General features: G+C 33.0%; 1 protein-coding gene, 1 long non-coding RNA gene and 1 pseudogene across 3 annotated transcripts; 2 read left to right on the forward strand and 1 right to left on the reverse strand.

The window, feature by feature from the left end:
- Window positions 1–1662: 1662 nt before the first annotated feature.
- On the forward strand, window positions 1663–15488 carry LOC150027272 (uncharacterized). Of its 2 annotated transcripts, XR_016521698.1 has the most exons (4): window positions 1697–1943; window positions 13906–13955; window positions 14975–15174; window positions 15253–15488. It is a non-coding gene; the product is annotated as an uncharacterized LOC150027272 (long non-coding RNA). The 2 variants fall into 2 exon arrangements; XR_016521699.1 differs by lacking the exons at window positions 14975–15174; window positions 15253–15488 and having other exon boundaries at window positions 1663–1943; window positions 13906–14248.
- Window positions 3226–5491, reverse strand: LOC150027273 (uncharacterized; annotated as a pseudogene).
- An 8691-nt stretch (window positions 15489–24179) lies between the features above and the next one.
- Window positions 24180–26513, forward strand: LOC137831181 (cytochrome P450 83B1). The gene is made up of 2 exons (XM_068638757.2): window positions 24180–25103; window positions 25704–26513. The coding sequence occupies exons 1-2, from the start codon at window positions 24210–24212 to the stop codon at window positions 26310–26312; spliced, it is 1503 nt and encodes a 500-aa protein (XP_068494858.2). The 5' UTR covers window positions 24180–24209; the 3' UTR covers window positions 26313–26513.
- Window positions 26514–27151: the final 638 nt, after the last annotated feature.

The following is a 27151-nucleotide window of genomic DNA, read 5'->3' on the forward strand; positions in this document are numbered from 1 at the left end:
CGCATTTCCTTCACGAAAAATATGAGTAACTGTAAACCTAATTTTCCCACAGTAATTAAGACAAGCATTCCATCGATTACGAAGCATCCAAGGAACATTTGTCCTAGCAGTAAACGCAGCACAAACCAAAGCAGAATCACATTCCAGCCAGACATTAGTAAGCCCCATCTTTTGAGCTTCCTCCATAGCATGTATAACCCCATAAAACTCAGCAACCAGAGCAGTCTGAACTTCAAGAAATGCAGAAAACGCTCCAATAAATTCCCCCATACTCCCACGAAAAATACCTCCGCAAGTAGCAAGACCAGGATATTCCCTAGCAGCCCCATCAGTGTTAATTTTTACCCAGCCTGGTGAAGGAAACTCCCATCTAATAGGAAGAGGACGTAGAACTTTACAAGTACGAGTGTTAATACAAAAAAACTTTAGCACATTGAAATCAAACATATCATTCTTCATTGAAGCTTTAGACGAATTACCCACTAGACAAGTTAAGTCTTTAATAACCAAAATAGCCCTAGAAACCTCAATCTTATCCTGAAAACGAGCATAATTCCTCATACGCCATATCATCCAAATAGAAAAAGTTATCACAGCTAGCTTAATTAATTTAACCAACGGACTACCATCACTCTTAATAAAAGAAAGAAGATCATCCTTATTAGAGAAATGATAAGTAGGAAAAATGTGTTGAACCCAACTCCAAATACGCAAAGCATTAGCACATTCAAAAAATAAATGTTGAATAGATTCCTCGTGCTTTTCACAAAGCGTACACATAGAACAAATATGCAAACCTTTATTTTGAATATGCTGATATGTAAGAAGCTGCCCATGAAAAACTTTCCAAAGGACAAGAGTTTTGGAAGACGGAATATATGAAGACCAAATAAATTTACCCCAACCACCGTTTTTAACCTTTGTTAACTTTCAAAAATTTATTCTAAAACCTCAACAAAATAAGGAAGGTTTTTTAACCTTCATCCAGTTGCAAATGTTTATTCTAAAACCTCAACAAACTAACATAGGCTATTTTAACCTTTGTTAAATTTCAAAGGTTTATTCTAAAATCTCAGCAAAATAAATAAGTTTTTTTTAACTTTGGTTAAGTTCCAAAGGATTATTCTAAAACCTCAACAAAATAGAAAATGTTTTTTTAACCTTCGTTAAATTCCAAAAGTTTATTTTAAAACTTTAGTAAAATTATGGAGGTTTTAAACCTTCATTAAGTTTCAAAGGTTTACTCTAAACCTCAGCAAATTAAGTCATTTTGATCTTATAATCATACATGTTTTGTCTAGAGTCATGTTTAATCCGTCATAAACTCCATTAGTTGAATTTTTTTTTTTTTTTCAAATTCTTCTTAGATTAGAGCTCTTGAGTGCTTTTAATTTTCGTTTTAAGTTCTTAAATTGCTACTAGATCCTTATATTTTTTTTTAAAGTTAGGTTTCTATTATTATCTTCTAAAAATTTCATTTTCCAAAATTTTCGGAAAAAATTTCGTGGTGCAGGAAGAATAATGCTTAGGTGAGAATATCAAACAAATCATTTTTTTTCATTGGATCTATGGTGCAAACAGTAAATCTGGAGGTTCAAATAAGAATTTGAAACGTGTTTCAGATTAACTTGAATTTGTTGTGCCTTTTCATCCGTGTTTTGTGCTTCATTTTCTGTGAGCTTTATTGAAATTCTTAGATTGGAGAGCATTGTAGCGGTGCGGTTTTGGAAGAATCGTAAACGGAGGATACAAATATAAAACAATAAACGATGAATAGTGTGAGGTTTCTTCATCTTGAAATGGTGAAAACGTGAGTCAATCTGCAAAACTTGATCGGAATAGTGCATCTCCTGCGGTGGTTCTGTTCAAAATTAGAGAGCTCTACTGCACACACCGATTCCTTCTCTGTCGTGTTTCCATGCAAATGCAATTTAGTTGGAGAGGTAAATTTTGCATTATTTATTCAAAGTTGTTTGGTGCGATTTTTTTTTGTTATGCTGGTTTCAACTATGATAGAATTTGTTGGTGTGATGCCTAATTGGATCTGAATATTGAGACGGTTTATGAATATAGTGAAGAAAAGTATAAAAATAGATAAAATATTTGGTAGGAATATCAGAAGTGAAGAGGTGGTGTAATGTAGAATGAAAGTGGCAATGAATTTGAATTTGCGTTTAGTGATGAAAGGTGTTAGATTGTGTGATAGTTAGGGGCATTGTTTGAAGGCAAAATTAAGTAATGTGGATGATAGCTGTAAGGCAGGAGTGCAGAAAGTGCAGGGTGAAAATTCAGGAATTAACCGCTAAAGAACAATAGGTTGTCCAGGAATATGTTACTCAAGTTTGGAACAAGAGTAGATGCTTCTTTTCTGTTTGTAACATCAACCCTTTGTACCCACTGCACCACATTTTGTTTCTCCATCAGTATGAATTCTGATTCTTCGTGTCAAGATCCGAATGGTGCCAATTCTTTTCAACTCACATTTCTAATTAGGATCCAAAAGATTAATTCCTTTTCTGGTTTATATAATTTTTTTTTTAAAGTTTTTATACATAAAAACATCATTATAGATTTTATTTTACATAAAACTTTTTTAGTCTTTACATACATTATTTAAATTTCTTTTTAGGGCGTATAAAATCATATGTATTTAAATATTAGAAAAAAAAAAAAACGTTTTGAAGCTATCAAGAATTGAAAGAAAATGTATGTTAGCTCATCCTTTGGAGCTATACACTAGTTATATATAAGTACATGTAGGTACTATATTCCTGTTAGAATCCGTAAATCCATTTTAAAATATGATCTTTTCTTTTGGCAATGCTATATGTATCTTTCAAATGGTGAAATATATTTTTATTTTTTATTATTCAATTGATAATTAGTACATTTCTCAATTACAAAAGAAAATATTTGTTCTTACTATAATCGACATAACGATTGTATTTATAACATTATAATAATTTGGAGTTTTGAAAGTTCACAATTAACCATCTAAATCGTCATGTTTCTATTATAAAAACTATGAAGCCCATACACGGATACGATCATGGATACGACATGGACACGGACATGGAGATACGACTAAATTGAAAATTATAGGACACGGGACACGACTATATATAAATTAAAATGTAGTAATATATTTTGTTATACAAAAAAACATTTATAAAAATGGTTTAAAAAGAGATGTACTTATGTAAACATAATGTTTAACTTTTACATTTATTCATCTTCATTAAAAAATACAACTTCTAATTTTGTTTCATCAAGAGATAAGTTAACAATATCGAGAATTTCATTGTCATCCAATGAAAAGTCATCTTCTGCAATATCCCATAATTTAGTTTCTTCTTCTTTGTAATTTGAGGAGTTTCTTAAGAGAAGACGAAGATTACTATGGATAAATACTAGATCCTTTGCCTTTTTAGGTGTCATCTTATTTCTTTTTAAAGAATGTATAAAGGAGTAGGTACTCCAATTCCTCTCACAACAAGAAGAAGAACATAGTTGTCCAAGTAGTTTAAGAGCTATCTAGTGTTGGTGCATGAACTCCATGAACAATCCACCATGATTTTACATCCATTTTACCTCTATCCCTTAAAGAGTTATCATCGTCAAAATCTTCTCTTCCATCTGAAAAGTTTGCGAACTCTATATTTATCTGTCTCCTTATATCTGCGTCGTCAAAGTATCTCATAAAACATTTATTCCTTTCCAGAGTAAGTTCCTTATCTTGATGGAAGTTTGTGTGAATCTTCATCTAACCATTCATGACTATAATATTTACATAAAAAAATATAAAAACATAAATTAACATTATATTATGTACTAAGTAAAATATAATTATAAAATAATTTAACTTTATTGTATTACCTTGGATTTAAAGAATGAGTCAGACAATGAAGTGATGTGCTACTCTTAGTCCAACGATCAATTAATATTGAGTTTACTACCTCGAAAAATGATGAATATTCAACTTTTGTCTTCCTTTCATGATGGTATATGACCTTTTTCACATTTTCAATCATTGAATCCCACATTTCATATACTAAGTGAAGAGTAGCCATATTTGTATATGTTTTCCTGAGAACATCATAAATAGGGGCAGTAAAAGCAAGTATGTAATCAACCTTCTTCCACTAATTATCATTCAACAAAGTTTCTTTCACAAATTTGCACTATCAACATTATCCTCTTTGTAAGAAGACCATTCATTACTAATAACCATATCTTGGAGTCCTTTCTTCAAACTTCTAAACCTTTTTAGCATGACTATGATTGAAGCAAATCTTGTTGGGCAACAGAAAGCAACTTCAATAAGTTGAAGTTATTGAACATTGATAATCTCATAGAATGCCCCATAATAAAGGTTTTAATAAAGGTAGCATCATCACCAATTTGTGAAATCCAAGAACATTGTTGATAAGTATCACTATTTTTTGCTGCACATATTTTTCAATGCAAGATTCAAGGTGTGCACTACACAAGGAGTCCAATAGATTGAAGGAAATTCTAATTCTATGAGCATACCTGCTGCCTTACATACAGATGCATTATCAATTATAATATGTACCACATTTTTTGGCCCAACCTCCATAATTGCATCTCTCATGTGTTTAGCAATAAAATCTTTGTCCTTTATTTCACCAGACCCATCTACTGACTTAAAAAAGCATCGATTCACTCTCACTAATAGCCATAAAATTTATAAATGGTCTTCTTTGAGGATCACTCCACCCATCACTAATAAATGTTACACCTTTTCTGATTCCATGAGTTTCTTATAGGTTGCAGAAGTTTTTCTACATGACTTATTTCCTTTGAAAGTAAAGGACCTCTCAGTTTATTATATGTTGGCGGTACATACCCACTAAGATTAGAAGTATTAGCTGCATAAGAAAATGCACTCCTATAATAAGGACTTCTTGCTAAATGAAATGGTAGTTCTGAAGAATAAAACATCCTCGCAACTTCACAATCAAGAGTACTCCTTGCTTGAATATTGAAAGCAGCTTTTAAAGAACCTTTGAATTTTGGGTTAAGATCATTGTTTGTCTCATTTCCTTCATAAGATACATGTGGTAGAGGAACATTTTTCTTTTTTGAAGATTCTATTTTCAATGATGCTTCATTGTCTAATTTTTTGAACTCAACAAGTTTTGACGGGGTCACATTCGAAAATTTCTAACTCCTCCCCCTGTAATTTTTAACAAATGAGTTCTTACTCGAGTGTAAGATCCATTAAAAGAAAAATCACACAAGCTACACTTGATCACCACCAGGAGTTTTTCTTAACTTTGAAACATATCTCCACAAAGGTTTTGTTTCATCTTCTTGTTCGATGGTTTGATTAGGTATATTATTCATCTTAATTTCCTATAACAAAATAAATTAAATATAAAAGATTTATTTAAATAAAGAAATCTCAAATAAATTCATTTAATAAAAATCAAATTATAAATATAAAAAATAAAATATGTGAGAAATCAAATCGACATTGTATTTTATGTAAAAATATTTGAGAGAGAAAGTGGCTACTTTATTACAAAGCAAAAAGCATATGTACGTTCCTCTGTGACCGAATGGCAGGTATGCATTTAATACCAAAGAAAGAACTTACAGTTCCAATGCAGAGTGGGAAGGGAAACATTGGGCAATGAATAATAATAAATCTAAGAAGAACACGCGGTAGGTTAATTACCTCTCTGAAGGTTCTATTCTTTCTTCTTCTTCCTTCTTCTTCTTTCTTTCTTTCTTCTTCTTCTTCTCTGTTCAACAATACATCGTCTTTACTATCGAAGATGACATCTCTACTACGAACTATCCTTTTGTTTTCATTATCCCATAAATGATAGCCAAACCCATCATCACCATACTCGATGAAAGTGCACTTCTTTGATTTAGGATCAAGTTTATTCCTACCTTAACTAAAAACTCTAAGATGTGTGAGTTTTACCTTTTTCTACTCCATACCCCTTCTGGTATTTTGTTCTCCAATAGTATGGACGAACTTCTGTTGTTTGTGTTGACTGGTTTTACCCAAAAATTCTTTGGTAAGCCTGTTGCAAACTTCATTTATTGGCTCGTTTTTTTTATCAACAAAGAATAAAATAGAATAAAGGAGGTACTTCATGGGTACCTCAACCCGTATACATAAACCGTGAAACCCGACACTACTTCCGATTCCAGCTCATACATATTAAAAAACCAGTTCCAACAATTACAAAGAAATCCCAAAATCCTCCTACAAACAACAAAAACAACACCTGTATAGTCTCATTTTATGGTACCTAATAAAAGCAAAAAGGGAATTATGGCCTTATAGAATTGTGTGCACCGTTCGGCATCCAATTCAAGAGTCACATGCATAATCCAAGTTGTTCCAGCAGAGTTGTATAAGGCTATTTGTATAAGGCATAGACATTGCCACTTGTCAATTCTGCCAACCGCCTCATTCATACACCTTCTCTCCTCCACCGAATGTTTTGCCACTTCTGCATAACTACTCTCTGCATAGTGTTTTTGAACTTAGAGAACCAGGATGTATGTGTGAAATTCATACTGTTTTCGTAAGCCTAAGATGACTTCTTCATGAGTTGAAGTGTCTTAAATTGGTCCATGTCTTATTCAAGCCTTTAACCATCGCTTAGTTAGGCTTAACTCACTTTGGTTCCAACTGCTCCCTGTTATGCAAAACAGCATAATTGTGGCTTATGTGTGCTTACCACGGTTCCATACCAAAGCACCCTAAACTTCAGACCTGCCTTCAGTTTTCTTCCCTCCCCCTCTTCAATGCAGACCAACAATTTTAGGATGTGGTAACAACACCTGAGACCCCTCCATCTGTTACACCTGCAGAACAATACAACTTCCTACTTTTATTGGCTACAATTGGCATCCTTTAGATACTAACATTCCTCCAGCACTACTGAGCCTCTCTCGGCATGCGTAAAACCAGAGACATAGTGCCCCTGACTTGACCATAAAGACAGCTTCCACGGTTCCTGAGAACATCTAGATTCCTGAACATAGTGGTAACCTGCTGTGATTTCATAAGGATCCAAGCAAAAAGTATTCATTCAGAGAATAAACCATAAACCAAAAAAACCCCAATTGGCATCACAAGCAACATCACTTCAGATCTAACTTAGGCTTAGATCTGTATCTCCAGCAACTCCACTTCCCACAGAAGCAGCTCCTGGACTTAGATCCTCCACCTTTTCTCAACTATTGGTCAACAGAAAAGGGTTATGCAGCACAAAGTATTCATTAACCCATATTGTGGAAGTCCATATAATCATACTGGACATTGGTTGGCCGTGCTACACGTGACAAAAGCAAACTATGTCTTCACTCCTTTTGTCTTCCTGTCATTACTACATAACCTGCATAAATAACAAGATAAAGCCTGCAGCATAACACATAACAGCAACTGCTGAGCCACACAATGGTTCTTAGGCTAAAGAAGTTCCAGGTCTTTAAAGCAAGTCCCTGAGCTCCTTCCACCTAGCTGGACCAATCCTTGCTGCCAGTCCAGCGCACCTTTGGTCACTCTCTGCATCCTTCTACTTCCCCTTATGCTAACAAAATTGAACGAGCGCATGGGATTTCTCCCGTCCCAACTCCACAACCACAACACTAGGAGAACATAGAAAACCCCTGTTTCACTATATCCAGAAACCCTCACTCCCACCCTTCTGTTCCCATAAACCGAACAAGTTCTGTAGCTCAGCACCCTCTTCTTCAGCAGCTTGATAAGCACGCACCAGGATTGAGAATCCAATCCGAAAAAGAGTAACTAAAAGGAATAGTTCCAAACTTCAATTTAAGCCATGTCGACAATTGGGCAAGGTGGAAAATCTCTTCAGCATCAACGATCCCTTGCTTGAAGACAACCAGATTCCTTTGGTCCTAGATACTGCGTACTATAGAGACCTAGATACCCTTCCAGATCTGATTTTGTTTAACATTAAGGTGAGAAAGATGAAAATTCTCGAAGTGATCAAGAATATCTTTGTGTTGAACAGACGAAATGTCTATCCATCTTAAACATAGATACCAGACACGCTGTGCACAAGCACATTCTAGAAAGAGGTGTTGGGTTGTTTCTTCTAATTCATTGCACATCACACATAGAGGAGAATTTACAGTCACACTCCTACCAATAAGATTATCCAGAGTTGGAAGTCTACCCAGCAGAATCCTCCATGTTGTCATTAACGCTTTGGGTGTTGCTACAGCTCGCCACAAAAGGGGAAAGACATTATGTCGGTCATTATTACTTTGGCTATTCAGGATCAGATAAGCAGATTTCACAGAAAACTTGCCATCATCGTCCCCATTCCATCTTAATGAATCCTTAACTTCTTGACACACTATCTTCCCCGAGATGAGGTTTAACAAATCCTCCTCTATAGGACTTTGCCAACAAAATCTAGGTCTTCTCCAACTTAGCCTCCAGTTCCATCCTCCATCCTCCCAATTCCCCACTTCAACCACCTTCTTTCCTTGATCCAAAGAGATAGAGAAAAAGCCTAGGACACAAGGTTGATAGCTTATTATTTTCCAGCCATGTATCTTCCCAAAAACTAACTTTGTCACCTGCTCCGACTTTCCATTTAACTGATTGCTGAAACCATCCATCACCTTCTCCCATTTTACAGACCTTAGATAGGTCTCTCCACCACCACGAATAGCTTCGGCTCGAGGCTTGGAGTCTCACTCCCCTGGTATAGTACTTGGACGCCAAAATCTCCTTCCATTTCCCCTTTTCCTCACTCAACAACCTCCAATACCATTTTGCTAGAAGTGCACTATTGAATAAGCTGATATCCTTAACCCCCAAGCCCCCTTCCTCCTTATCCTTACATACTTTTTCCCATCGAACCCACGAAATACGCTTATGATCATCACCCCATGCCCATATGAACCTCCGCTGGATACTGACAATCCTTTTACATACTGATGACAGGGCTTTAAAAACAGATAGGTAGAATAGAGGGATGGAGGTTAAGACCGATTTGACCAGACAAACTCTTCCTGCTAAAGACAATCTTCTCCCTTTCCAAGCACTGAGTCTAGCTTGGATTTTGTCCACTACAGGATCCCAGAATTGCGTTCTCCTTGGGTTTCCACCTACTTGCAACCCCAAGTATTTGAATGGAACCTGCATTGCCCCACAGTTGAGAGTTCTCATAGAAGTTTCTAACGAGCCCCTTCCAACTTTGATACCTGCTAGCTTTGACTTATGGAAATTAACTTTAAGCCCTGATGTCAGCTCAAAAACCCTGAGAATAGCCTTGATAGTAAAAATGTTGGCATAAGAGTCTTCACACATAAACAGGGTATCGTCTGCAAACTGAAGCATACAGCACTCGACCTCAGCTCTCCCCACTTTCACACCCCTTAACAGATTCTCCCTTAAAGCACTACGGACTAGGCCGGCCAGGCCTTCAGCGACAACGAGGAAGAGGACGGGAGCCATAGGCCATCCTATGTAGCATATCCAGGAGAAAACTCCACCTGACCGAATCGTACGCCTTCTCAAAATCCACCTTGAGGAACACTCTGCTCTTCCGACTTCTTCGAACCTCTTCAATCACCTCATTGACCATCAAAACACTCTCCAACAATCCCCTGTCTTTCAGAAAAGCTGATTGGTTTTCATCGATGACCATTGATATAACAGCCTTAAAACGACCCGACAACACCTTTGTGATGATCTTATACACGGCTCCCACAAGAGAAATGGGTCTGAACTGATCTATCATGCTAAGATCTTTCACCTTTGGGACAAGAGCAATAAAAGACGCGTTGCACCCCTTCGGAAAACTTCCTGATACATAAAAAGAACGTATCGCTTCCATAATGTCGTCCTTTAAGGTTTCCCAGTTGGATTTGATGAAATTGAAGTTAAAGCCATCTGGACCCGGGCTCTTAGATCCCTCACACTGCCTCCCTCACTTCCTCCACAGAAAAACTCATCTACCATTTTTAGACTAACCTCCTCAGGCAGAGTTTTAAAGACCACGAATCCAAGCGTAACTCCTAGATCGGGAGTGGCCTTAAACCTATGCTCAAAAACACGCTTTGCTTCCCTTCGCACTGCATCAGGTTCTTCGCACCACTGATCATTTAGCTCAACTCCTTTAATTTCATTCTTCATTCTTCTCCACTTAATAGTTGAGTGGTAAAACTTTGAATTAGAGTCCCCAAATTTAAACCAGTTTGACCTGGCTTTTTGTCTATAGAGGGATTCCAGCTTTTTTTCTAATAACCTCTGTTGACTAATCAACTCCATTCTTCTTAACTTTTCACCTTCCAACAGATCACAGACGGCATCCTTTACGTCTAACTCCTCAACCTCCTTCATGATTTGCCTCTTGCTATCCTCAAGGTTGCCAAAGACACTGTTATTCCACTCCTTTAGATCATACTTTAAGAGTTTTAGTTTGTCCTTGACTTTAGATATGCCGTTACCCTGAACCTCATACGCCTTCCATTTTTCTTTCACCAAGTCCTTAAAACCAGGTTCCATAAGCCATGCGTCAATCGTCTTGAAAGGTTTTGAACCCCAATCTTTTAGCCAAGACTTCACCACTATTGCACAATGATTCGAAACCACCCTAGGTTGTATATATTACTTGCTCGTAGGCCACACTTGAAGCCATTCTTTAGATACCAGAACTCTGTCTAACCTACTTTTTGCGGATCCATCTGCTTTATACCATGTATACTTCTTGCCTACAATAGGCAAATCATCCATCAAATTCCTTCCAATAAAATTATTAAAGCCTCTGATTTCAGTTTTATTTCTAGCATTTCCTCTAACTCCTCTCCTTTCTTCAGCACATCTAACTGCATTAAAGTCACCACAGCAGCACCACACTTTACCTTGATGAAGGCTTCTAAGGGCAGACAAAGCTTCCCATAACTCAATCTTTTTGCTTAAGGAGCATGCTGTGTATACATTAGCTATAATACATAAGCAGTTTGATTTTACATGATGACCCACAACGGCAATAAAACCTCTCCCAACGACATGAGAATCATAAGTGAACGCTTCCTTATGCCACATAGATAACATACTTCCAGCCCCATTAATTCCTTCATTGTGCACCCACCCCACCTTATTATCTCCCCAAAGATAGAAGCACCTACTATCAGAGAAACCCACTGTCTTCGTTTCTTGTAGACACACAAACTCAACACCCTCTTTGGCAATAATATTCTTAATGTAATTGGCTTTCACTCCCCCCCCCCCTAGACCTCTGACATTGAGATTTACAATTATCATGGGAAACCTACTCGAATTCCCCCCTTAGACTTGCTCAAAACTTCGTTATCCCTATCCTCCAGAGTCTCCATTTCTTTAATAAGCATACTGACATTCCCTGAATATGTTGTCCCCAACCGGTTTCCTAATTCCCATATTCTGGTGGCTTTTGATTGAATAACTTCCCTTCTAAGACAGTTATTACATTCAACAATTTCAGAGTCAGACGTAGCATAGGTTTTAGAATTCAACCTGGTTGAGTATTTGCTTCCCTGGTGCAGGGATCCCAATCCCCCCTTTGAGTGCCACCGTCGTTGGACTGTGAGGGCTCCCTGCTCCCAAAGCATTCGCAAATGTCTCACTCTTTCTGGTGTTATACGGACTTCCTCTAGAACTTCGCCTTCCTTCCTGCTAACAACGAGAGGCTTCCCGTTTCCCCCCTCGCCTTCTTCACCCTCCACGCCAACCACTTCTCGAAGACTATTTCCATCATATTGGGAGTCTTCTAGGCACAGTAACGAAGTGAAATCATCATTGTTAACCGAACCCTGATCCAGATTCACCTTCGTGCTTCCCTCCGTCAACGAATTTCCGCCTCCTTCGTTCACAAGTGAAAACGGCGTGTTGCGATTGGCGTTACTGCCCGTGTGGAACTGGACACAACTTTCATTGTATTGGGCCACTTTATTATTGGGCTTGGGGCACGAATTGCTAATTGTCTCCACTACCTCCACTAAGTTGACCAGGGTCTTGTGTATAGCCACACACGCATCACTGACATATTTTTGTGTAGCAGACATAGCTGACGTTTCTACAGATACCCCCTGCCCACTCAAATCTTTTTTATCAAGCAAAAGCCCGTTTTTTAGCTGACAAGAGTCAAGACGCTCTGAACATTCCTTTTCCAAGGATTTGGTTGCTTCCTTTACTGACCAACCTCCTTCTCCCCTACTGTCTTTCTCTGGCCACCAGTCATTGCCTCCCTCCTTTCCATCTTCTTCATTATTGAGCTTTGCTGATAGCAGAGAGTCTGCCACAAAGGATTCTAGTGACGACACACTATCAGATGAAGCTTCGTGATTAACAAAGCACTTACACCATAGGTCCACTCCAGCATTGTTCGCTACCTCCTCGACAATAGTTATATTATACAAACACCCATTTATGCTGTAGGCCTTAGAAAGCTCAGCTTTACACGACCTAGGTAACCTCACATAACATCGAGCATACTCCAATCAATCCCAGGACAAAGTTGCTTCATCTACTTCCATTACCGTAGCTACTTTCCCCACTACTTTTGATAAACACTCCTTACTCCATAAGTGAAACGGAACTCCATAACATTTTACCCATACTCGTTTGTAGCTTACAACTTCAGACGCAGACCATGTTCTGATTTCTTCGAAAACGCTATTGAACCATTCGTTATGCAGTTTTACCAACTCTTCCATATTTACCTCTGCTTTAGGAGATAATAAAACCAGATCGTCACCCATAAACTTCATGCTAAACATGGACATTCCTCCTTTAATATATTCTTCTTGCAGCATCTTAAAGTTGGACTCATTAAACATGCGACCAACCATACTCTTCATCAGCCATGAGGGATATTGCGTCTTCGTCGTTATACTGGGACCCCTCCATTGATCATGGGTTGAGCTTTTTAGCGCTTCCGCATACGACTGCGTGTCGTTGTCCTTCCTTTCGCCTGCCTTCCTCCTTTTCTCCCTCCATACCTCCTTACTCTTTCTTTGTAGACTATGTTGATCAGCTCCTCTACTTTTACTAACTTCATTCACCTGCTCACCTCCTATTTTACGTACATACCCATCTCTTCTATATCTTGGAAGATTAACATAGAGCTTCATTTTTCCAACATAACTGCTATCTAGTTCCCTCTCCAAGCTAGCCACATTTTCTATACCGAAAAATCTCACAAACCCGAATCTGCGGCCCCATTTGTTCCTTCTCCTTGAGATGAACACTTCCTTGACTCTAGCCCATTTCTGGAAAAATTTCAACATCTCGTACTCCCCGTGGCTATCTGGAAAGTTAGAGAAGAAGAAAGTTGTGAAGGAGTTGTCATAGGATAGGTTTTTTCGCATCCTAGGTTTCCTCCACGAGTCTGCCATTCTTGTCTAGACGGGATGGTGCTTGATGGTGAGCTCTGGGCGGCGGTGGTGCAGCGGTGGTGCTGGAATGGACGACGGTCTGCAGTGGACGACGATCTACTTCTCAGTCACTTTTGTAAATCTTAGTTATTATCATGGGATACGAACATTCAATTCATACTAGCTACACCGTTATATTGAGGTGTACCTGACATAGTTCTCTCAATTATGATATTGTGCTCATTGGAAAACTTTTTAAATCTATTGTCATATTCACCACCATTGTCAATTCTAAGCATTTTGATCTTTAATCTTGTCTCATTTTCTACCATGGATTTTGATAAATGTCATAATTTAGTGAGATTTTATGCAAAAAAAAGAAGAAGCTAGGCACTTATGGATTTTATTGTTTATAAATTTATAATTCAACCTTAATTTGAGAAATTTTAATCTAATAATATTTTGAAGTTACGAGATTAATAAAATTTTGTAATTCCAAATTTGTGCTATTTTCAGGGATTTAAGGAAAGATATAGCAAAGGATTAGAGGTTGCTCCAAACAATAGGTATTTTCTACTTTTATTTCTTGCTTGAATGAGATGTCACTTAACCCAAGTTCAATTAGGTTAAATAAGCCATAAGACGGAGATAAAGGTGTGACCCGAAAGGGGAACCAAAGGAAGGAAACCCTAAAAGAGGGAGTCGTCAAGGAGAAATGTTCTGAATCTTTTTCTTTAGCTTTTGTGCATGTAATGACCATCATGAGTGGCTAATTCTTTTCTTTGGGATTGGGAGTAATATGTTCAAATTATGATGTATATTGGTTGGTAATTATATATGATTTTATGTTCTTCTTTGATATTCGAATTGTCATTTTGTGCTTAAAGCTTTATTTTTAATTCATGAACTTGAATTTTTATTCATGAACCTAATTTTTGGATTTGACTGTAAAGTACTTATGAGGATCTGACCTAAATGATAATGTTTGACATAATTGAATGTTAGGAATAAATTTGAAATGTTAATTGCTTTACAAAATCTATTCTTAATTATAAGAATGCTTTTATAAATATGTGAGAAATCAATATTTAGGAGACAATCTTAATAATTTTATATGCAAGGAATCAATATAAATGACTTTTGTATGTACATAAGTGTTAATTGGGTTAGAAAATTGTATGTTTTTATTCATCCAAAATAGAGAAGAGTGAGAAGGATTAATCCATTCCTATCTTCTGAATTGATTTATCTTAATCATTTATTTTATTTTCATCAAACTTATGTCAATATCTTTCAAATCAAAATATTGTACATATTCTTATACCTAATGAATGTTACAATTAAGATTTTAAATAATTGTTTCTTGTGGATTTGACATTCGTCTCTTAAGAAAAATTATTACTTTTGACTCGACAGACTTACCGAAAAAGGTCAACAAATTTTTGGTGTCGTTGTCGGGGAACACTTTTGTTTAAAGTTTGAAAGTATAATTTCTTAAGTATTGTGTGTACTTTTAAAGTTTTTTTTTGTTAGGGTATTTATTTTGTTTAGTGTATTTATTTTGTTTTATTTATGTACCGGTCAGGTCCGTACAACACTTGGAGGTCTGGTACCCGGTCAAGACCGACCGACATGACCAAAATCATTACCCCAGGGGATTAACGAGACTAATCAACAATCAAGCACTAAGTAATACATTCTTAATTACGATGCAAATCCTTAATCCGACCTAATAGCAAAGGGCTCATGATAATCATATAAATAGACACAGATTCCAAGAATCAGGTACGTCATCATTAAGTACTGATAGCACCGAGTGTCGAACACCAAAGTCTTATTTGAGCGCCGGAATGCCTTTTGTAGGTACCATCTGAGTCCGGAGTTCACGAAGACAAGGAGTAGAGAAGCCTGAGGAGTACGAAGAGATCGTTCGAGTAAAAGGGAGGAAAGACAGACTGACCGATCGAGAAAACAATCGTTCTCTTAGTTCCAACCCCATTCGAGAACAATTTAGTTTTTGTTTTTATTTTTATTTGTATTTATTTTATTTCATTTAGTTTTAGTGTATTTATTGTTTTATTTTATTTAGTTTTTGTTTAGTTTAGTTTATTTAGTTTTTGCTTTTTATTTATTTATTTTTATTTTATTTTATTTAGTTTTAGTGTCTTTATTTTATTTAGTTTTGGTTTAGTGTATTTATTTTATTTTATTTTTGCTTTTGTTTTACTTTATTTTATTTTAGTTTTTAGTTTTTATTTTTAGTTTAGGTAGTTTTTTTAATTACTTCTTTATAATTAGAAGTTGATATTTTAGTTAGTTAGTTATAAGTTATAACTCCAAACTTATATTTCTCAAGAAGAGTCAGATCTTCATCTTTTATACTCTTAAGTTTATTTTCTGAAAGAGATTGATACAACTTTCTTATATATATAATATTTAATCCGCATCTTCCAAAAATCAAAAGTTTACATCATCAAACTCAATTTTCACATCTTTTTTTCTTTAAAACCATTGCTTGCACTCAAATTTGATTCCATCGAGATAATTTATAATAATAAAAAATAGTAACAACTTGACTCTAATATTAGTTGTTGAAAAATAACGCAAATTTTCATAAGGAGATTTATGAGAAACAAAATAAATATGTAATAATCACACGTAAAACTTGATAATCCTCACACATTTGGTTTCCAATTTTCATGCCTTTTTATTTATTATTTTTTTATATTTATCCTAAAAAAGAATATACTATTTTGTGAAATTTTATTTATTTTTTATTTTATTTATTTTTAGTATTTATTATTTTATTTAGTTTATTTATTTTATTTTATTTAGTTTCTTTTTTATTTTTATTTTTATTTATTTTCTTTTATTTTATTTAGTTTTAGTGTTTTTAGTTTATTCTTTTATTTTATTTAGTTTTTGTGTAGTGTATTTATTTTATTTAGTTTTATTTTTATTTTATTTTATTTTATTTTAGTTTTTAGTTTTTACTTTTAGTTTAGGTAGTTTTTTTTTGTTAGTTCTTTATAATTAGAAGATTCTGTTTTATTTTACTGTATTTTTATTTTATTCTTAGTATTTTTTTATGTAATTTTTATTTTTTATTTTTTATAATGTACCTTTTTTAGTTTTTTATTTTTTATTTTTCATAATTTTCAGTTTAACTAGTTTTTGGTTTCATTTTAATAGGTTTTTATATTTCTTATTTTCGTTTATTTTTCTGAATATTTTTCTTATTTTCTTTATTTTTCTTAATGAGTTTTTAGTGTTTTATTTTATTTTATTTTTCTTAGCGGCTTTTTAGTTTTATTTAGCGGCATTCTTACATATATTTTTGTAATCTTTCCACTTTTCAACACTCAATTAATTGTCATTGAGTTACGAAAAATAAGACATATTGTGGTATTCTTTTTGAAAATATTGAATTCAATATTTATTCAATATTTAAGATAATGTCAATCCGATAAGTCCAAACTTATTTGTCAAGAAGAGTCTCAACTTTATCTTTCATGATCTTTAGTTTGTTTTTTAAGAGATTGATACAATTTTTTTTATACATATAATATTTAATCTGCATTTTCCAAAAGTCAAAAGTTCACATCATCAAATTCAATTTTCACATTTTCTTCCTACATAACCATTATTGTCACTCAAATTTGATTCCTTCTAGATAATTTATAATAATAAAAAATAGTAACAACTTGGCTATAATATTAGTTGTTGAAAAATAACCTAAATTTTCTACGAGATTTATGAGAAACAAAATAAATCTGTAATAATCACATGTAAAAATTGGTAATTCTCACACATTTGGTGTGTTTAATTTATTTCTTTTATTTAATTTAGTTTTTTTAGTGTATTTATTTTATTTTATTTTGTTTTTGTTTTATTTTATTTTAGTTTTTATTTTTAGTTTAGGTAATTTTTTTAGTTAGTTCTTTATAATTAGAAGTTTGTGTTTTAGTAAGTTATAATTATAAGTTTCTGTTTTATTTTTGTTTTAGTTTTATTTTATTAATATTTTATTCTTAGTATTTTTCTTAAGTAAGCTTTTGTTTTTACTTTTTTATAATGTATTTTTTTTAGTTTTTCATTTTTTATTTTTCATAATTTTTAGTTTAATTAGTTTTTGGTTCCATTTTAATTACTTTTTTATACTCTTATTTTCTTTATTTTTCTTTATTTTTCTGAATAATTTTGTTTTTTTCTTACTGCTTTTTAGTGTTTTGTTTTATTTTATTTTATTTTCTTATCAGTTTTTTAGTTTTAATTTGCGGCATTCTTGCATTGGTTTTTGTAGTCTTTCCACATTTTCAACACATTTGTCATTGAGTTACAAAAAATAAGATGATTCTTGCATCTATATCTTCTTTTCTTGAATTTATCACGTTTAATTTCTCTGATTATAATTTAACCTCTAATTTAGAAAATTTGAATCTAATAATATATTTTGAAGTTATGAGATTAACGAAATCATTTAATTCCAAATTTGTGTTACTTTTAGGAATTTAAAGAAAGATAGAGTAAAGGAATAGAGGTTGCTTTAGAGAGTATGAATTTTTTGTTTTTATTCATCGTTTGAATGAGATATGAGTTAACCCAAACCCAATTAGATTTTTAATAAGGGCATAAGGCAAAGAAAAAGGTGTGATGCAGAAGGGGAACCAAAGGAAGGAAACCCTATTTTTTTTTTTTTATATTGATATTGTCATTTTGTGCTTAAAACTTGAATTTTTATTCATGAACCTGATTCTTGGATTTGTCTGGAAAATACTTACGATGATCTGACCTAAATAATAATGCTTGGCATAGTTGAATGCTAAGAATAAATTTGAAATGTTAACTACTTTATAAAATCTCTTCTTAATTATAAAAATGTTTTATAATTATGTGAGAAATCAATATTTAGAAGACAATTTTAATAATTTTATATATGAAGAATCAATATAAATGACTTTACTATGTGCATCAATGACAATCATGTTGAAATATTGTATGTTTTTATTCATCCAAAATACATACAAATGAGAAGGATTAACACCATTCTTAACTAACATCATTTATTTTGTTTTCATTTAATTTTTATGCAAACTTATGTCAATATCTCTTTTAAATCAAATTATTGTACATATTCTTATACTTAATGAATGTTACAATTACGATTTTAAATAAATGTTACTTGTGGGTTCAACATCCGTCTCTTGAGACAAATTATTATATACTTTTGACTCGGTATACTCATTGAAAAAGGTCAAATAAATTTTTGGCACGTTGTCAAGCAACAATTTTGTTTAAAATTTGAAAATATGATTTGTGAAGTATTGTGAATACTTTTAAAGTTTTTGTTTTTTTATTTATTTTTTATTTTATTTTGGTTAGTGTATTTATTTTATTTAGTTTTTTTATGTGTTTATTTTATTTAGTTTTATTTTTTGTTCTAATTTATTTTATTTTATTTTATTTTAATTTAATTTTGTTTTTGTTTTTTTTTTTTATTTCTTTTAGGTTTTTATTTTAGGTTGTTTTTTTTAGTTAGTTCTTTATAATTAGAAGTTTATGTTTTAATTTTTTAGTTTGTTAGTTATAATTATAAGTTTCTCTATTATTTTTTGTTTTAGTTTTATTTTATTCTTAGTATTTTTTTAAGTAAGTTTTTTGTTTTTGTTTTTTTTATTTTGTATTTTTTTTAGTTTTCATAATTTTTAGTTTAATTACTTTTTAGGTTCTATTTTAATTTTTTTTTTATATATTTCTTATTTTCTTTATTTTCTGAATATTTTCTTATTTTCTTTATTGTTATGAATATTTTTATTATTTTTAATTTTCTTAGCAACTTTTTAATGTTTTATTTTATTTTATTTTTCTTAGCGGCTTTTTAGTTTTAATTAGCGGCTTTCTTCATGTATTTTTGTAGTCTTTTCCCATTTTGAACACTCAATTGTGATTGAGTTATGAAAAATAAGACATGTCATGCTATTTTTTTAGAAAATATTGAATACAATATTACAAGATAATGTGAATGGGATAACTCCAAACTCCTTTATCAAGGAGAACCTCATCTTCATCCTTCATGTCTTTTACTTTGTTTCTATCATATAGAGGTTCATGCAACTTCCTTATACATATAATATTTTATCTTTCAAAAGTTTACATCATCAAAATCAATTTTCTCATTTTCTTCCTTCACAACCATTGCTCGCAATCAAATTTAATTCCATCTAGATAGTTTTATAATAATAAAAAATAGTAACAACTTGACTCTAATATTAGTTGTTAAAAAATAACCCAAATTTTCTATAATAAGATTTATGAGAAAAAAATAAATGCATGTAAAAAATGATAATGAAATTTAACCAATTTTATTTAAGCATCCGGTTTGCTGTAGACCTTCCATTAAAAGAGAAAATTATAAAAATACGTGTTTATAAAACACTCAACTCACAATTTAAATTTAGGAAACATAAATAATGTTTTCCACAAAAATTATCTTTCACACTATTTTCTACTTGAAAATGTCTTAAATATCTATAACATATTGACAGTTTGGAGGTTGACAGAGATAAAGTGAAGGTAAACCTGTTATAGTACGCGGACGATACCTTGTTTTTATGTGAAGCTAACACCAAAAACATTTTCAATATTAAGGCGAGTTTGCAATGCTTTGAGCTTGCCTCGGGGCTTAGGGTTAATTTATTGAAAAGTAGAATTGGCAGAACAGGGCTGGATCAACTTTCGCTATAGCGTTTTGCAGCTATCCTTAATTGCGACGTGATGGGTTCTCCTTTTGTTTACTTGGGTCTGTCTGTTGGTGGGAATCACAAGTGCGATGACTTTTGGAATGGGGTGATAGAGAAAGTTCAGGCTAGACTAAGTAGGTGGAAAGGTAAGTGCTTGTCGTTGGCAGGGAGGATTTGTTTGATCAAGTTTGTTCTTTCTTCTATCCCGCTATTCTTTATGTCCTTATTCAAATTGTCTTCCGAGGTGGCAGATAAGTTGGTTAGGATCCAAAAGAATTTTCTTTGGGGGTGGAGTTCTGAAGGAAGGAAGATCGTTGGGCTTCTTGGGAAAAGGTTTGTAAGCCTCGCGAAGTTGGGGGGCTTGGTATTATTGATTTAAAGTTTTTTAATCTGGCTTTGTTAGGTAAGTGGATATGGAGGTTGGGTTCGGATAAGGGTGGTCTTTGGAATGAGATTCTCGTTTCTAAATATGGTGGGTGGAGAAGTTTGAGAGAGGAAGGAAAAAGTCGTAGGAGTTCCCTTTGGTGGAAAGACTTGAAAGTGGTGTGGGCTTTGGAGGGTTGGGGTAGAAGTTTTGAAGATGGGTTCAAGTGGAAAGTTGGTGATGGAAATGATATTTCTTTATGGGAGGACAGTTGACTAGGTAGTGATGCGCTGAAGAGAGTCTTTCCGAGACTGTTTTCTCTTTGTTCGACCAAAGATGCAAAGGTGGTTGAGCTTGGGTCATGGTTTGACAGTGTTTGGGTTTGGCATATAGCCTGGCGTAGACCTTTTTTTGACTGGGAGAAGCCTTTGGTGGATCAGTTGTGTCATACACTTCTTGAGGCTAGGCTGGTTTCGGGAGAGGCGGATAGGTGGGTTTGGAAGGTTGGGGGTCTTCAGACGTTTTCAGTTAACTCTGCCTATTTTCTTGTTAGGAGGGGGATTGTGAGGTGGAATTTTCTCCGGTTTTCAGTAAGTTATGGAGTTGTAAAGCTGTATCGTCTGCTTTATTTACAGCTTGAAGGGTGTTGGAGAATAAGATTGCTACTAGGATCAATCTGGAAAGGCGTGAGGTGTTGGTGGATAGTTCTTTGTGTTGTCTGTGTGGGAAGGAAGAAGAGTCTCACCGCCATTTGTTTTTCGCTTGCAGTTTTGCTTGGCGAGTTTGGTGTTTTTGCGTTAAGTGGCTGGGAGTGTCGTTTGTGTCTCACATTGATCCTTCGTCAAACTTTGCTCAATTCAGGTTGAGCATGTTTTCTGATTTATTTAATGATGTATGAAGCACAATTTGGGTTGGGGTTGTGGGGGAAATCTGGAATCACAGGAACTCTATCATTTTCAATAGGAGGGTGGCTGACGCGTCAGAAGTGTGTGCAATGGTGCAAGTAAAGGTGTGGTCTTGGATTTCTGCAAAATTTCGTTCTGCCTCGTTTTCCTTCTCTAGCTGGTGCTTGGAACCTTTGGAATGTATGTTAGGTTTTTAGTAAGATTCGTGCTTTGGTTTGGTTAGTTTTGTGGCTTTAGTTTAGAAGTTGTTCATTGTATATTTTGTATAAGAGTTGAACCATCCCTGAAGTGGTTCACATTTATTTAATTTGTATTGCTGATAAAAAAAAATGATGTTATTTACATGTCAATAAAAAAATATGTTTTTTATACATGTATGTAAAATCACTAAAAAAAAAGTTTAATTAGAAACTAAATTTAAAGACTAAATATAATTATTCACTAAATTAGATATTATTTTAGAGACTAAAAAATTATTTGTATTTAAAGTGACTTCTATTATTAATAAAAATTTATAAAATGGTTTCTAAGTTGATATCTAAATTAACTATCAAGGTTTTAGCTACTAATATTTTAAATTCTAAATTGATTTCAATTAGTAATTTAGAGACTAATTTAACATATAAAATATTAATAGTTAGTGATTAGATACTAATTTAAAAATTAATTTATATTTTTTTATTAATAATAGAAACTATTTTAGATATCAATAATTTTTTAGTCTCTAAAATAGTTTTTAATTTAATCCAATAATAACTAATTATTTCGATCTTTAAAGTTAGTTCTAAAATAGGTTTTAATTTAATCTAATAATAACTAATTATTTCGATCTTTAAAATTAGTTGTAGTGGATAATTTTCTTGTAATGAATATATAATCCTCAGACATTTAGATTCAAATTTTCATTTTCATGCCTTTTTTATTTATTAATTTTTCTATTTGTCCTAAAAGGGAATAAACTCTTTTGTGAAATTTGCTTTACATGAGCAAGTTTAACAGTTACATGAGTACAAACTGCTATAATGTTGTAGGTAGTAATACTTATTACATATTACATGAAATAATTATTATTTTTATCTTATTTTATGTTTTTTTATGTCATTGTTTTATATGATATGATATTTGTAATCAATATTATTTGTATGCATCGTTGTTTCTTTAACTATGGGGTACATAAATATGCTATTTGACATACATTATGGATAAGAATTTAACTATTTTATATATTAGATCATTAGTGTTTCATGTTTAGTCTAAGCATGTTATTATTAAGATTATTATATGATTACCCTAACAAGTTCTATGCGGTGGAGATATTTGTTCATCTTATTTGTTCGAATAATCTTTATTATAATCATGATTTTATTATTAAAAGAAATTATTAAATAAAAATTAATTTTAAAAATAAAAATAATTAATTACTATATTAATTAAATTAAATATTATTTTAAAAATTAAAAAACTATTAATATTTAAATTAATTTTTATTATTGATAAATAATTTTTAAATTAGTATCTAATTATCTATAACATATCTCTATACTCATGACATTTATAGAACATATCTTAATAACTTCTTCTCATGATGTTGTTGGGAGGAACTTTCCATTCATAATATTAGAGGGTAAAAAAATAGCTCGATGGAGAGTTAGGAAAAGAGTATTTGGCTGTATCTACGCATATAGTAGTTTTAAAGAGTTGGAGAAACAAAATCTTACATTATATCACAACAAAAATCATAAAATAAAAACCAAATTTTAAAAATTAAAAATAATTAAGTATTATAGTAACTAAATTAGATACTAAAAAAAATTAGTTTCTAAATTAGTTTCTATTATTATTATTAAATGATTTCTAAATTGGTATCTATTTAGCTACCAATGTTTTTACTACTAAATTTAGAATCTAAATAATTGGTAGTTAAAAGTTTGGTAGCAAATTAGGTACCAATTTAGAAACTATTTAACAATAATAGAAACTAATTTAAAAATTATTTTTTTTTAATTTTTAAAATGGTGTTTAATTTAATCAATATAATAACTAATTATTTTTTCTTTTTAAAATTAATTTCTATTTTATGATTTCTTTTAGTGTATACTTTTCATTCTCAAGAATTTTTTTTTGTTTTTTTTAAGTATTAATTACACAACACTGATAACGATAAATAGTGTAAACAAAAATGATTTAATAGATAAATTAAACAACTTTCATTTTTCCCCTATTTTTTTTTACATTTTAATTGCGGTTTCATTTTACGTAGCTATATTATGGCGTGGATTGATTAGTACTTGGTCGGCCATTATCACCCGCAAATCAAATCACTGAGCAAAGGTCAAATAATTAGGTAATAAGATTACAAACTTGGAACCCAAAATATCTTAAACGCCCAATAAACGAAGTTACAAGATTCCCTCCAAATCATCCTATAAAGTTATTGCATAGGGAACTCGCAAAATGTTACCAAAACATATATTATACACTTTAATATCTCGTCTCACTATATTCATATTGACGCTTACACTACATTAAAAAGAAAACAATTAAATAAAAATAGTTTTAAAATAAAAAATAATTAATTATTATATTAACTAAATTAAATATTATTTTAAAAACTAAAAAATTATTAATATATAAAATAGTTTTTACTATTAAAATAAATAATTTTTAAATTGATACGTATTAATTTTATATTTAATAATTTTTTAGTGATATATTTTTTATTTTATTTTGTTTTATTAGAAATGCTACCTATATATATAAGAAAAATGTCACTTTGGTTTTGCAACAATTATTTCTTTCTCTTAGTCTTCCATGGACCAACATATGTTACCTATTCTTTTAGCTTTTTCCATCTTGCTACTATTCTTGTTTCGAAAACACAAAAGATCTAAGAAGCAAACCTTACCACCAGGTCCTAGAGGCCTTCCCTTCATTGGAAATCTTAATCTACTTGAGAGTTCTACTCTCTCCTTAAAACTCTATGAACTATCCAAAAAATATGGTCACATCTTTTCCCTTCAACTGGGTTCAAGGGCAGCCATTGTTGTTTCCTCTCCAAAACTAGCCAAGGAGGTGATGAAAACACATGACCTTGTGTTCTGTGGCAGACCTTCTCTCATAAGCTCCATGAAGTTATCATATAATGGCTTAGACATGGTATTTTCACCCTATAGAGATTATTGGAGACACACCAGAAAAATATCCATCATCCATTTCCTTAGCCTCAAGCGTGTCTTGATGTTTTCCTCAGTAAGAAAAGATGAGGTTACCCTATTGGTCAAAAAGATCACGCAACATGCTTCTTGTTCCAAGGTTACAGACTTGCATCCGTTGCTAACGTGTCTAACCTCTGCTATAGTGTGCAGAACTGCTTTAGGCAGAAGGTATGAAGAGGAAGGGATCGAGATGAGCATGTTCCATGGCTTGCTTAAAGAAGCACAGGAACTGGTATCTTCCACCTTCTACACAGATTATATTCCCTTGGTTGGGGGAGTGATTGATAAACTCAGTGGACTGATGGGTCGTCTCGAGAAGATGTTCAATGTGTTGGATACGTTTTATCAGAATGTTATTGATGAACACCTTGATCCTGGAAGAAAGAACCTTACAGATGAAGAGGATATCATCGATGCCTTGCTTCAATTGAAGAATGATCCTTCCTTCTCAATGGATCTCACTCCTGCTCACATCAAACCCTTGATGATGGTGATTCTATTTTCTCTCTTCACCTTTTAACATTTCTTTCAATTTCTAGTAGACTTATCAATTTGGCCAACTCACATGGTTATGGTTTGGTCTTGATCCACATGCGTTAGGACCAAAAATTCCGCAGAAGAAATTCAGAGTCAAAATATCAACCACAAAAGTTCCATGAGTTAGAATCAACCCATAAAATATTTTTCAAAGCTGAGATAGGCTTAGTTCATCTAAGGTCAAGTCGAGTTGGATCAATATTGGATTAAATCAGCTCCTGTTCAGATCAAGTTGAGTAGGGTCGAATCATGCTTATTTCAAAAAAGTGAAAGGGAATATGCCATTCTTACTGGGACATGGTAATACAGGAAACAGTTTTTGAGTGGTTAGTTTGTACGTATATAATAAATTCAAAGATAAATATGAAGTAACTAAGGAATATAGAAAGAGATTTTGTAGTACATATATATGAGTTTTGGTACTCTTTGAATCCACAATTAGTACGTATTTGATTTTTGCCGCAATCTGTATACTGAATGAAATAATTTTTGTTGATACTATTATTTGTCAAAGTTTCTAATAATGTACTTTTCATGTGTTTGTACATGACAGAATGTAATTTTAGCAGGGTCAGATACCATTGCAGCAGCAGTAGTGTGGGCCATGACAGCACTAATGAAGAACCCTAGAGTGATGAAGAAGGCACAAGAGGAGATTAGAAATGTGTTTGGAGGGAAAGATTTGATAGAGGAAGAGGATATTGAAAAGCTTCCTTATCTGAAGGCTGTTATAAAAGAAACACTGAGATTGTACCCTCCAGTGCCTCTACTTGTACAAAGGGAAACGATAAAAGAGTGTAGCATTGAAGGGTACGAAATTCCAGAGAAGACATTGGTGTATGTGAATGCTTGGGCAGTGCATAGAGACCCAGAAACATGGAATGATCCAGAAGAGTTTTATCCTGAGAGGTTCCTTGACAGCAAAGTAGATTTTAGAGGGTATGATATGGAGCTGATTCCATTTGGTGCTGGGAGAAGGGTTTGCCCTGGCATACACATGGGGATCATCACAATGGAGCTTGTGCTTGCTAATCTTCTCTATTCATTTGATTGGGAACTGTCCGAAGGAATCACCAGGGAAGACATTGACACTGATATGCTTCCAGGAATCGTCCAACACAAGAAAACTCCTCTCTCCCTTGTTCCTAAGATGCATGCGTGATTCCGAATTTGCATGACAATCTTATGCTTAAACTAGTTGCAAAATAAGTCATGCAGTCTGTAGGTCGTGTCAGAAAGAATAAAAAAGATTAAATAAGTGTTTATCTATGCCCCCATGATCATACTCCAATTTGGGTTTGCAAGAAATGAAGTGCTCTGTAAGAAAAAATTTAGTATAATTAATGAAGAACTTTTGTATTTTGATTGAGAGTAGTAGATATTTTACATAATGGAATGTAGGTTAATACCGAATGTATGAATGAAGCAGAAGCAACCTGATACCTTGAGACTCCATTCAGTAAGAATATACTCTTAACAAATAAATAAATTATCCTGAGAAAGAGTAGATAACACTATTCAACAACCCTTTATAATAATATTATAATATTTTAATATTTTAAATTAAAAAATAAAATGAAAATATTTATTTATTTAGAGTATGTTTTTACAGTATCAAGTTATGAGGGTCCAAGTAAAATATTGGGAAGAACGTAAAGGATACTTCCTAGGAGTCGCAAAGAAAAACAGATTCTACAGTATAAGAATTGTACCAAGAGGTCATCATCGCCTATAAGCTTAGACTTAAACATTCCTTCCACTCTTGCATCAAAACAAATGCAACATAGACCAATTACAGCACCAAGAACTGCACAAGCAGCAATGATGCCATGACAGAACAGACCGACTAGAATCATAACATTACAAACCTAGCACCCTTCCGAATAATTCTAACCATAACCATCAACTCCCCTTACCATTGTTGCATTGCAAGACCATCTGCAACAAGCTATAGGTACTACATAACCAAAGAAACGGAAAAAAATAAACACACAAATTTGG

This window comes from Phaseolus vulgaris, chromosome 6 (assembly GCF_051622355.1).
Source record: "Phaseolus vulgaris cultivar YP4 chromosome 6, ASM5162235v1, whole genome shotgun sequence".
NCBI classification, from domain to species: Eukaryota; Viridiplantae; Streptophyta; class Magnoliopsida; order Fabales; family Fabaceae; genus Phaseolus; species Phaseolus vulgaris.